This window comes from Chaetodon auriga, chromosome 15, assembly GCF_051107435.1.
Source record: "Chaetodon auriga isolate fChaAug3 chromosome 15, fChaAug3.hap1, whole genome shotgun sequence".
In the NCBI taxonomy this organism is placed as follows: Eukaryota; Metazoa; Chordata; class Actinopteri; order Chaetodontiformes; family Chaetodontidae; genus Chaetodon; species Chaetodon auriga.
The window spans coordinates 5,583,898-5,596,540 of NC_135088.1; the positions used below are offsets into that span (position 1 = coordinate 5,583,898).

General features: G+C 43.0%; 2 protein-coding genes across 2 annotated transcripts; both read right to left on the reverse strand.

Moving 5' to 3' along the window:
- Nucleotides 1–331: 331 nt before the first annotated feature.
- On the reverse strand, nt 332–8,985 carry ik (IK cytokine). The gene is made up of 20 exons (XM_076750648.1): nt 8,822–8,985; nt 7,805–7,871; nt 7,632–7,724; nt 7,483–7,542; nt 5,630–5,797; nt 5,399–5,513; nt 4,887–4,957; nt 4,376–4,422; nt 4,127–4,290; nt 3,863–3,971; nt 3,723–3,762; nt 3,460–3,643; nt 3,326–3,344; nt 3,151–3,235; nt 2,939–3,025; nt 2,479–2,536; nt 1,718–1,806; nt 1,112–1,220; nt 831–865; nt 332–649 (listed from the first exon to the last, which is right to left on the reverse strand). Exons 1-20 carry the CDS (start codon nt 8,829–8,831, stop codon nt 622–624), a joined length of 1,638 nt encoding a protein of 545 aa, XP_076606763.1. The 5' UTR covers nt 8,832–8,985; the 3' UTR covers nt 332–621.
- A 1,374-nt stretch (nt 8,986–10,359) lies between these two features.
- ndufa2 (NADH:ubiquinone oxidoreductase subunit A2) lies at nt 10,360–12,110 on the reverse strand. The gene is made up of 3 exons (XM_076750649.1): nt 11,992–12,110; nt 11,076–11,182; nt 10,360–10,543 (listed from the first exon to the last, which is right to left on the reverse strand). The coding sequence occupies exons 1-3, from the start codon at nt 12,093–12,095 to the stop codon at nt 10,452–10,454; spliced, it is 303 nt and encodes a 100-aa protein (XP_076606764.1). The 5' UTR covers nt 12,096–12,110; the 3' UTR covers nt 10,360–10,451.
- Nucleotides 12,111–12,643: the final 533 nt, after the last annotated feature.

Below are 12,643 nucleotides of genomic sequence, written 5' to 3' on the forward strand. Positions count from 1 at the left end.
TGGGGAGGCAGGAAAGACTCTGAAGATGCAGGAAAGACTCCGAAGACGCATCGTATTGGTTCCTGTGGCGTAAAACCACGAGACGCAAACACCACTAACAAACATCTCAACAAGTTGGAGTCCGTGACGGATTCGTCAGACTCACAGAGGACATTGTGAAGATAGTCAACGATCCCTTCAGACACTGAAAACATTGAACTCTGCAGCAGAATCACCTTCATCACTTAGAAAACTCTGACTGGCTTTAGGCTCAACACATCTCAACTAATCAGTTAACTGCGCGTAAACACAAACCTCAAATACCAACAAGAACATTAAAGAACTCAAAAAAAAATTTGTCATTTTGATGTTTATTTGTGATTCATGTCACATTTCTAAGAAACCAAAATCACGACCTAACCAATAACATCAGACGTTACAAACTAATCAATAACATCACTGATTTATTGTTGAACTTTAAATTGTTGATCTTTAGTGACCTTTGACCTCCATCTGTTTACTCTTCAATGTTTCTGATACTAATACTAATAATAACACACTAATATTAAACTAATAATTACTTCACAGATCAATACGTAAATGTTCTGCGTTGATGAAAATTGATGGGCAGCAGAGACGTCTTCAGTATTTCGGTCTCTTCACGTCCACCCTGAAACACAAACACATGTTTACCGACCGCTTCCTGTTTACCCGTTTCAGTTGTTACGCCAACAAAGCTGACTGGCTGATATCCATCATGTTTCAGATCAATAACCAATCAAAAACACTGCCTGCTCTCTTCTGATTGGCCGAGCAGATGATTGAGTTAAATAAAAACAGGAAGAACTCACCCGTCAGCCTCCATCTTCTTCCTCTTCTCGATGATCTGAAAGAGAGACAGAAACCTCAACACCGACTTTACAGGCTGTTTACTGTCTGTTTACTGTTTGTTTACCGTCTGTTTACTGTTTGTTTACCATCTGTTTACTGTTTGTTTACCATCTCTTTATTGTTTGTTCACTGTCTGTTTACAGTCTGTTTACTGTTTGTTTACAATCTGTTTACTGTTTGTTCACAGGCTGTTTACAGTCTGTTTACAGTCAAAGGTTTAAAGATGGTGGCCGAGTCTCACCGCGCTGATCTTTTTCCACTGCCGGTCAAGTTCTGCCTTCTCATTGGTCTCTTTGAAGCGTCGGGTCTTTCTGCCTTCAGACATCTTGATGCCGTACTGGAAGGCGGCCCTGCAGGGACAAACTTCATCGTCAACACACTCTGGTGACATCACAAACCTCGACCAGCGTCTCCTCGAGGACTGAGCAGAATCAATGTTTGAAACATCAAAGCGACGCTCATCAGCTTCACGTGACTGAAGCAAACGATGATGCATTTCCTGCTTCTGATCAATAATGAAAGTTAACAATGGAAAAAACTGATCATGAAGGAAAAACCTGCCTGTCGATGAAGTAAGTTGTTTGTAGTGTTTTTGTTATCCACACCGACGATGAACTCATCAAATATCAAAGAGTTTCATCAGTTCACTCACAGGACGTGTCGTGATCAGTCTGATCAGCTTCAGCTTCCGATTAATGACTGATATCCAATAAAACCATATCGAATAAGAGATGAACCCTCTCACTGTATGCAGCAGCAACAACCAAAGAAGAAGAAATGAACTGACAGGCTGCCTCCATGACACCCAGCGCCTGTCAGTCAGAGCTGAGGGAGAACAAACACCTACTTTGGCAGCGCCTCCTTGTTGTTCATGTAGTCTGAATATTCCTCCTGAGTGTCGAAGTCCCACCGACCCAACGGACCCTTCTTATTCCCCTGAAACACAACAAACACAACATTCACTTCCTGTGACATGACTCCTTCATATTAAAAAGGACCAGTCAGGATCCACAGGGACCCTTTAAAGGACCTGTATGAGATAAATAAAGATTCTTTTTTTTTAACTGAATCGTGTGAAGCTGCTCCAGCAGAGTCACAGAATAAATTATATTCAGATATAATATTAATACTTTCCATAATAGATGTTTACTATGTAAATAAACTGACAAACAAACAAAACTGTGTTTTGCCAGCACACAGCAGTACACAGCCAGTACACAGGCAGTACGCAGCAGTACTGCAGCAGGTCTGACTCTCCAAATGTGACCACTTTTCTATCAGTACATAAAGAACACATATTAATAATAATTATGCAATAACACGACACCCCTCCTCCCCACCACTAAGCACAAATCATAATGTTTTCATGGAGACAGTGAGTGACAGCTTGATCTGTTTTCTTTTTGTCTTCATGTGTTAACATGCAGTCAAACTGTCTCCATTAACAGTCTGATGAATTAGCTGCTAGCTGCTCCTGCTAGCAGTGTACTCTGGATGTACAGACAGCTCTCACTGGATCACTGTGATGCTGAAGAAAACTGAAAAACACAATGATTCTCAGGCAACAGAGGAGCCTCACAGAGAGCAGTGATGCATGCTGGGAGTTACCTGGTCCATCTTACTGTAGTCCACCTCCTCATCACTGTCTACAGCCAGGTCGTCCATCCTGCACACACACACACACACACACACACAGAGTTTAAGTACTAATACATGTTTCACTGAGAGTTTTGATGTGTGCGTGTGTGTGTGTGCACAGGGGCAGGGCTTGTGGATGGGCAAGCCAGGAAGTTGCTTGGAGCCTCCAGCCACTAGGGGGGATCATTGATAGGCCTGGGCTTTCAGGTACCTCTGTTGGTCCCTGGACCTCACTTTGAGAATCACTAATCCATTTTTTCAGTATTCATCTCAAATGTCCCAGAATTTGTGCATTTATGTGTGCAAAAACCAAATTTTTGTGGCGTGCACAGGTGGGGTGGGGGCCCTAGGGATTTCTTGCTTGGAGCCCCAAGAGATCCTAGCAATGCCATTGTGTGTGCGTGTACGTGTGCGTGTGCGTGTGTCTTACGTGGCAGGGTAACACTCTGCGTATGAGTTCGATCCTCCAAAGAAATCTCCCAGCTGTTCTTTACTGCCATCTCTCCTCTGAGAACCAGTTCAACGGGCTAAGGAACAATACTGCAGTAATACTATCCACACTACTGCGCTCCTGTGTACAGATACTACCCACAGTACTGCTCTCCTGTGTACAGATACTACACTTGTGTAACAGAAGGATATGGTTCCTGGCCCTGCCATTGGCTGCCTGCTGCTCCTGCAAACTTCTCATTGATCATCTTGATCTGCTCTCTGACTGATCCAGGACCTGATGGACAGACAGACGAACAGACAGTGAGCAGCTGAGAGCTTCTTCTGTGGTGACATCTTTATTCGGATCACACCTGCAGTGATTTACCTGTGTCCACCTCCATGACCTGCAGACAGACACAGACACAGAGACAGAGTCAGTTTCAGACAATGATACTTAAATACACTACTACGTCTGCGTCACATACTACGTCTGTCCGTCCGTCCGTCCGTCTCACTGACCTGGTGCTCGTCTCCTCGTGGTTTCTCAAAGTAGCTGTGTCTCCTGCTCTTGCTGTCGTCCTCTCTGTCTCTCTCTCTCTCTCTCTCTCTCTCTCTGTCCCTCTCTCGGTGTCTGTCTTTGTCTTTGGGAGGTTTAGAGGACGAGGTGGTGGACAGGATGTAGTCCCCGACATCATCGAAGATGCTGAAAGACAGACGCAGACACAGATGAAGCCTCTGCCTTTTCCGTCTCTGCTAGCTGAAACTCAGTGTGGTGAACTGACCTCAGATCAGCCTCAGGAGCCCTCTTCTCATCCAGTTTACCTGAAACACAAACACACTGACTGATGCTTCATCACATCAAACATGAATCCCTCTGACAGACAACCCAGCAACAGATAAGATAAGATGTAAGCAGAACTACCTTTGTCCTTCTTCTTGATCTTCTTGTGACGTGTCCCCTGTCTCAGGTATGAAAGGATCTGAGTCAACTTTGAGATCACGATGTCGTTAGTGGTCAGAGTTGTCTGAGCCTAAGACAGATAGATAGATAGATAGATAGACAGACAGACAGACACGACGTATAAGTAAAGATTTTGTTTGTCTTCAGAACATGATGTTCACATGAAGCCTGAGACAGTCTGTGATGTCTGCTGTGCTGCAGATGTTTGCAGCCATGCTTCAGTACCTCCATGCTGGGACAGTCGGCTTTGCTGCGGATCAGAGTTGTCGGGATGTCGGTGTCAGTGAACTCATCGTCCAGGTCGACCACATACGCCATCCTTCCTGGCAGGAAGAGCTCGTTCCTCTCCACCTGACCAGTTCTGAACACCACGCGGTAGATATTCCTACCTGTGCGTGGGTGGGTGGGGGTTTAATCATCATCTGACCAAACTAAATGTGTCAGCTGCGCGTATGAAAATGTGACCAGACTCACCGAGACGAGTCTTAAACTCAATCTTCTCCTCCGGCTCCATGTCCTTCCTGAAACACAGAGGTCAAAGGTCAGACAGCTCTGGACCAAGAGACCAAAGAAGCAGGGAGCATCTCAGTGACCACAGGCAGGTCGACTTCACCAGCTGCTCATAGCAGGATGATGAGCAGCCAATGGGAATGAAAGGTTTGGTCCTGATCCTGGACGTGTTCACCTGATTATTATTAAACGACTCTGCTCTGAAACTGAACCTGGATCAGTGGTTCAGGACAGTTTCTGCTCAGCTGAGGTCGTGACAGCTGCTTTCATTTGACTTTATCAGGGAAGGAAAGAAGAAAAACTTTAAGCTAAAAACTAATTTTATATGAATACAAAAAGCAGTAATGTAATTCTTCTCTCTCTTTCTAAAACTGCGATGATGTCACGACCTTCAGATTAACGTATATTTATACTGTGAGTTTTCAATATCGTCACATCTGCTCTGACAGGTCGAGGTTCACATATGCTCTCATACTTTGCCTCTTTCTGGACTTTCTCCATCATGTCTTCTTCTTCTTTCTCCTTACTGGTGATTTCAGCTCTCACCTGCAACACACACATACACACACACACACACACACACACACACACACACACACACACGAGAAGACAAAGCAGGAGAAGAATAAGAACAATACTTTTCACTCTGTTGCTCTGCTCGTCTTCTGTGGCCTCAGACATGCAGTCTGAGCTTCAACGTCTTCCTCAAGGCACCTTGGCAATGACCTGGAGGTGAGCAGGTGCAGCTACCTGTCCACACTCTGTGTTGTGGTCTGTGCTGGACTTCAAGGTTGAGAAGAACTCCAGACATTAACAGACTCACCGACATCATAAGCCTTCAGCTCATTTCACAGCAGCTGTTTGTTTGAATCTGCTTTCACTTGAACTTCTACGTAACAGAAGTCAGTTTAGGCTACATGGTTAGCATTCAGGCTAACCATATGAAAGGACGTGTGAACACCCCACAGTCAGAATCTTGTGTCCCACCTTCTGCAGCAGAGCGAAGTCCAGACCTTTCACCAAGTGAGTGTGCTCCATGTCACCTCCCAAAAACTTAGACTCCTGGATGAGCTGACGACGTTTCTCTGCTGCAGACTTATCCCTGAAAAATGCAACAAATATTCACATTCAGCTACTACGAATATGCACAACAACTACACACAGCAAATCACAAATCCAAGCTGTGCTGTTAGCAGTGTTAGCATTAGCATCACTCACGCCTCAGCTGTGGGTCCTACAGCTCTGTAGTTGGCGGTGGTGCTAATCAGTTCTGTCTCTTCGTAATCTTTGTTGACTCCATCTCGCCGCTCTCTTGCTCGGTCTCTGTATTTCTCAGCCAGCTCTCGCTCTCGCTCCATCTCCTGCTGACGTAGCTTAGCATAGTAGCTGCAACAAAAGAAATCAATAATTAATTACCAACGTGTTCAGATCAGTTGGAGATCAGGATGCTCTGATCAATAGAACAAAGTTGAGGTTCCAGGTGGTTGCTGGTAACTGAGTGCAGGTGGAACCGTGTTAGCCTGCTAGCTGCTACAGAAGCTAACAGCGAACATGTCTTTTTTAAATGAGGGCTGGGTGGTTTTCATGAGCCACGTTACTGTGATGAAAGTTTTAAATTAAACATGATGAGTTTTACTGTGGATGCGATTGCTGTGACGCCAACTTTGGTAACACAAACATGTGAAGTCACGTTATGACGTGAATTTCTCTTCTGCTGCTGCAAGAACCAACAAAAGTCTTCATCTGCTGTCACCATCCGAGGAAGAGGAGACTCAGAGGAACAACCTGATGGAAATGTCCCCACAGTAACTGGGAAACTCTTAGGCTAACGGTGATAATGTTATGTATGCTAATCACTTTACTTCAGACCCTCTGAGGGTCAGCACAGCTTTCACTTCAAACTGAAGCTCAACGATGGACTGATGACAACTTCGAACTCAGAACCTGTAAGTTTTGACATTTTAATGTTGCTTTACTGTTTGTTTGGCTGGTTAGTCTGTAGGCATTGGCGTTAGCATGTTTCGAGGCTAATGTGGCTAGCAGCATTAATTGTAGAGGCAAATGCCAGAGCAGTGCCAGAGTGTTTAACATATCAGTGACTGCAACCAAGTGAATAAATCCATACACCTTCATCTCAATCGATTTCCTGTTCTGAAACCAAAATCAAAAACCAAATGAAAAACATCTTCTCTTAATTATCAGTGTTCGTGACAGCATTTTAAAACAGGAAACATGTTCCCTTTGTTTTGTTCTCAGAACAGAATTTCCTTATTTTAAGTTTTCATACAGTGAAAAATCCAGTTTCCTGAAGTTAAAAATCTTCAGTTTTCATGAGCTGCTCAGGTCTGATGCAGCAGTCGGGGGTGACCCACACACTGTACACAGACCACCCTCAGCCTGTTTCTCAGCTCACTGTCAGCAGCTGTGAGACATGCTGAAGGTTGATATTAACCCTTAAACAGACAATTCCTTATCGAGACAAATGACACTTCATAAATTCTACTTGGTGTCAGAAAAGGCTTTGATATCCATTTTTAAAGCCTCATTTTTCATTTTGAGATTCTTGTCTCAGAGTAAGAAGCCTCCCTGTCCAGGTGTGCAGGAGAACCTACAGCGGCCTTCAGGTAACGTAAAGATGAAAAAAGTCTCTCTGTCAGTTACTGTTTGATTTGTCTGTTCTGGGCTACTGTAGAAAGATGGCGGACTCTGCTCCCTCTGTAGATACAAAGACTCATTCTGAGCTGACAAACACACGACGGTTCTCTGTAAAGTTATGTCTTATCTCTGAGTTTCAGGTGATTCCACACAAAAGGAAATACGACTGTGAAACAGCCAGCCTGCTCTGTCCACAGCAGCTCCAACGTTCACTGGAAACATCTCGTCTGTCTCATCTGCTCAAACTAAAGATCAAAGCTGGATGAGTTTTGGGGTTCGTGTGTCCAACTACTTCTCTTGCTCTCTGCTGGTTGCCTGGCAACACCTCTAAATTCGATCAGCCCTAAAATGCCACGTGGACCATCTCTGATCAGTGAGATCAGAAAGAAGAAAAATGATCCCGTCGGGACCCCCACCTCTTCTTCTTCCTCCTCCTCGCCGCAGGATCCTCATCCTCATTGTAATCCCTTGGCATTCTAGGAAAACAAAACAATTCAGTCACTTCCTTCTTCATCATTATCATCATCGTCAGACAGCTGGTGTGTTTCTGTCATGTGTTGCTCACTCATGGTGTCTGGACTTGGAGGGCGGGGCTGAGGAGGGCGTCGCCCGCGGTGTCATCAGCAACTTCCTGAAGTCATCATTGGTCAGTTTGGACCTGAAGAGACACACATGGTTAAGACATGCACGCACAGAAACACACACACACACACACAAACACAATATATTGATACTTACTGAGCAGCAGCTCTGTGGTCGTCCAGGTCATGACCTTCTGGAGCCAGAGGGTTGGAGTAACTCTCAGCTGCACACAAAACACATTAGTGAGGGACAGCAGGGGGCGCTGCAGCACCCTGAGTGACAGCAGGGGGCGCTGCAGTAAACAAACAGTGTTGCAGTTGTTGTTATTTTTGGTGTTTTCATGGTTCTTTTCTGGTTTCTTTCCTTCTAAGGCAGAACTGGAAAAAGGCTTCACAGTGGCACTGCAGATGTAGCCTTCTGTCTACATTCTCGTGCACTTGTGAACACTTGAATTGTTTTGTTACGTCATATTGAAGAACTGTGATCAATCACAATACTGCTGCTATTGTTAATGAGTTCTTTTATAATGATTACTATACATACTATTTGAGCACACTTTAATTCCCTTGTTACGATTCTGAGGCTGGAAAACATCAGACCTGTTGCACTGCATCAGTGTCATGTTCAGACACGCAGTTTATGAAACTGGACGTGAAGACAACAACGTGTCTACAACATCAATGTTTTATGTGTTGATGAGCTCTGGCCTTATAATGTGGCAGATTTACAATGTGACAACGTTAAAGTTACTGAGCCTTTTACAGTTCTGGTGGTTGTTCTTCTTTATATTTGTCTATTTTGAACATTGCAAGATTTTCAAAATTGTGTTTTGTAATTAATTTGTGTGTCTGAAATTGTGACGCGGGTTTAAATTGGATAAAATGTGAATGGAGTTTGGTGTGATGTTATCGAGAGCTAAGATAGAGAATCTGAGCCTCATGAGGAGAGTGACTCGACGTTTTAACTGTTAGATAAAACACCTGTCACACTCTTTACTAATGTTTGGATCATGTGTAGTTAAAGTTTTATGTGGATTGACCTTTTAAATCGGAATTAAAGATACCTGTATCTCTTTAGCTAATCAGTCGACTAGCCTAGTGCTAACGCAGGTCAACAGTCTATTAGCATGCTAACAAATCATTAGCTAACAAACTTCAAGAGCTCCAAACTTACTTTCAGGCATCTCAGCAGAGTGTTGGTCCTCTTCTTCACTCTGAGGACGAGTGTTTGTTCCCGTCAAGAAGTTAGAACAAAGCCTCAGTGTTTATTTTGTATCTGCGCCGCTAGTCAATTAGCTTCCTCAGCGGAACTTCACGCTCTGTTGATGTTGCGTCACTTCCTCTTCTGTTCACAGTAGGTAACAACAGTTTGAGGTCGCAGCACCTCCTGCAGGCCACAGTGAGAGTCGACGTGACCCAGCTTCAGATCATTACACTTCAGAAAATAAATGGAGTCACAGCAAAAGTCCAACTGAATAATACCAAACAGTTTCAACAGAACAATTAAATTCTTCGCCCCCTCTGTCAAGATTAAACCCACTTATCAACATATGAGCCTTTCCTCCTTTGACACATATACTGTTTCTATCTGCTGTAAATTGCACGTCGTAAATTGCACTAAATCTTTTTTTTTCTTTTTCTTTTTTTCTCACTGTCGTGGTTCAAAAACGATCAAATGACATTAATAATGTTTTCAACTGTTTTCTGTACTTGCTGTTCATTGAAAAAATATAATACATGTGTTTTTCAATGAGTAGTTGTTCTTTAAAATACTGAAAACATGATGCAGTGGAGGTGGTGGGAGGAAGCAGGATGGTGGCTGTGATGGAGAACATGTTCAACCACATGCAGGACACTAACAGCACCGAGCATCTCCTCCAGCTGCAGGCTGCTTCACCCACCGTGTGGAGGAGATATAGCAGCTCCTTCCTTCCTGCTGATCCCAGCAGACCATACACACACAAACTGACTGAACTAATGTTCAGTATCAGCGGACACAAAACTGCAGTATCAGTATTTCCTGTGTGCAATAACTCGACCACTGTCTGTTTACTTATTACATTGTTTACTTATTTATCTTCTTGTTTTTTTCCCCAAACGAAGCTTCTTACAATCACACTCTCCCCTTCGCTGCTGTAACGTTTCCTGATGAGTAAAGGATTCTTTTATATCAGAGCATCGATGCTGTCTGCTGTCCTGCAGTTCAGTGCTGCCCCCTTCTGGTCAGCAGAGTCACTGCAGAAGGTTCTGCAGGACCAGCTGGTGTTTCTGCAGCATTTGGATATATTATGGGATTGATTCAACAGATTCATGAAGTTTTATTAACCAAACATTTGAAACTCAGATGATCTTGTTCTGTAAACTGCACATAAAGTCAAAAACTGCTTCATTTTCTAAATAAACCAGTCGATCGATGAAAACGTCCTCTGAACTGACTTACATGTTTATTATTCTGAGAATACTCAGATTATCAGAGGAGGCGAGCAAACGTGATCTTCTCACAGTAAATGTTTCTCATTGTGGAAAATCTATTTAAGGTGTACTTCTTATGAACTAAGAACTCAGAGCAGACAATGATGGTCCGTTAAGAGTAAACTTCATTTCTATTTAACTGCAGCTGTTTCAGAATCATGGAAATCGTGTGAAACTCCCTAAGAACTGAAAAAACGAAATAAATTAAAAGGCTGATCATCAGGAAACAGAGTGACAATAATAATTTTCAGGTTTATTCATATCAACACATTTACATAGGAACACAGGTGAGTTGATCCTAGACTGAACCACTTCCAGCCGACTGGGGGGGTCTAAGGTTTGGACTGAACCAGAGTCTGTAGAGCTTTGGCCACCTGGTCAGCTGACATGTTGTCCACCGAGACGCTGCTCTCTTTACCAAAATCTGAACACAAAACACAAAGATTATTATTATTATTATTATTATCACCATAATCTGAAGGGTAAACAGTCAGCATTCACCCATTCTCTCTCCCTCACTCACACACACACACACACACACATACACACACACACACACACTCATCATCAGCAATAACCATTCACACAGGGATCAAACTATCGACCTGGATGTCGCTGAAACTGAAGGAAACTGAAGTGTCCTCGCGACACTGAAGACCGCAGGTTTAAAGCTATAAACACATTAAACTCACTCCAAATGCTCACAGTTTTCAGAAGATGTTCTATGAAAGCAGCAGTACAAATGAAAGCAATGAAAGGAGTTGAAGTGTAGAAACTAAAATATTCTGAGGGGTCATTTCAAGTGTAAACCAGCTGAAAATAAATCATGATGGGTTTTCAAATTTTCATTTAATATTGAACCTTGCAGGGAGTTTAAGTGTTAGTTAGCTTGTTTGTTCATTAGCCCGTTCATTGACTTGTTACACCTGTAAATGATTGCCGGTGTGCAGACTCACCGTATCTGGCCCAGACTCGGGCCTGAACTCCAGAACATTCTCTGATCAGGATCGGGAAGTCCGGGTTGGACTTCTTCAGACTCACATAGTGCTGCTCCACAAAGTCCCTGTAAAACGCACACAGACATGGTCAGTGTTGACACCATCTGCTTCCTGTTGACCTCTGAGGTCTGTCTTACACCTGTAATGACGTCACCACAAATAGAATTCAGTGTTTTGGTAAAATATTCTTTTTCAATTGGCTGATCCCCATCACCTGACGACCTTCCTGACACAACCTTCTATTTCAAAATCTTACATCCGGAATAACAACTTCATTATGTTCACATTTACGTATGCTTTAAAAGAACGTTTCAGCTCCTCAAACATTGAAAAATAATGAATGCAATGATAATAATAATGGCCATATTATATTTGTATCCTGTGCTGCTTGTCTACATGGATTTTATTTTACACATTTAATTACTTTTCATTTGATTTTGTGTCAGTATCTTACAGCTCACTGCTGTTCGAATAATTACGGATGTGAAATGTTGTTTAAGTTAAAAATCACTGTTTAAATAAATATGTTATTTCATATTTTACCCGCTGTGGATCAGTGCGTCAAATATAACGACATTTCCATTAAGAGTACATTAATAAAACGGTTCGTTCATTAAAAATGGCAGTTTTATTAATAATGAAGTCGAATCGACTCAGTCTGTTCTGTGTTGATGATTCCATGCTAACTGCTAACTGCTAACTGCTAGCAGCTCTCCGGTCATTCTGACGTTAGCACCAGCTAGCTGTTAGCAACGTTCAGGTCATTCTCTGCGATGCTAAGCTAACAGGCAGCAGAATTCAGATCATTTTTAATGATATTTCGGTACGTAAAGTGGCGACTCTTCCCGCCTCATGAAGCCGTCTCGGAGCTCACCTGGCCCCCTTGCTGGCCGTGGAGGTCTGGCAGAGGTGGATGCGGATTTCTCGGAGGTTTTTAGCCAAACTGGAGCCGAGACTCCTAACTGCAGCGGCTGCCATATTAGCTTCCTGGTGTCCGTGAAGGACGGATGCAGGGTATTTCTTCCCGGAGTTTACGCTGCCAGGCAGAGCGTGCACTATTCCCTGCGTATGTCCTCACAGGCATCGACTTTCTCGTGCAGGCTGCATGCTGAAGGCTGAAACTTCCCTTCTACGTTTTATTCTGTGGTGGAGAGTACATTTACTCGGGTACAAGACTGAGGTACTTGTACTTTCTATTGTCTGTACTTTACATTTCATTTCATGACACATGATGATTTTTTATGGATTAAAAACTGAAAACTGTAGTAGAAAATGTCGACAGCTACAATGTTAAAATCCTGTTAACCTGTTAATACATCAATAATAATACAACATATCTAATAAAACTCTAAATGTAACTTATCTAATGTCCGTACATCAAATATGAACCTGTGACAGCAGCTTCTCTGCAGAACGAGTACAATTACTTAAATTCTTTAAGAGCATTTTGCACTTTTACGGAAGTAAAACTCACAGACTACAATCATACATCAACAGAAAATGAATGAATCAGCAACATTTATGTC

Coding starts and splice junctions, on each gene's coding strand:
- ik (XM_076750648.1), bottom strand. Junction 5,798..7,482: donor AGGAGGAGGAAGAAGAAGAG/GTGGGGGTCCCG, acceptor CTTTTGTTGCAG/CTACTATGCTAAGCTACGTC. Junction 2,537..2,938: donor GCAGAGTGTTACCCTGCCAC/GTAAGACACACG, acceptor GTGTGTGTGCAG/GATGGACGACCTGGCTGTAG.
- ndufa2 (XM_076750649.1), bottom strand. CDS start 12,095: ATGGCAGCCGCTGCAGTTAGGAGTCTCGGCTCCAGTTTGGCTAAAAAC. Junction 11,183..11,991: donor ACGGCCAGCAAGGGGGCCAG/GTGAGCTCCGAG, acceptor TGCGTTTTACAG/GGACTTTGTGGAGCAGCACT. Junction 10,544..11,075: donor CCGAGTCTGGGCCAGATACG/GTGAGTCTGCAC, acceptor TTTTGTGTTCAG/ATTTTGGTAAAGAGAGCAGC.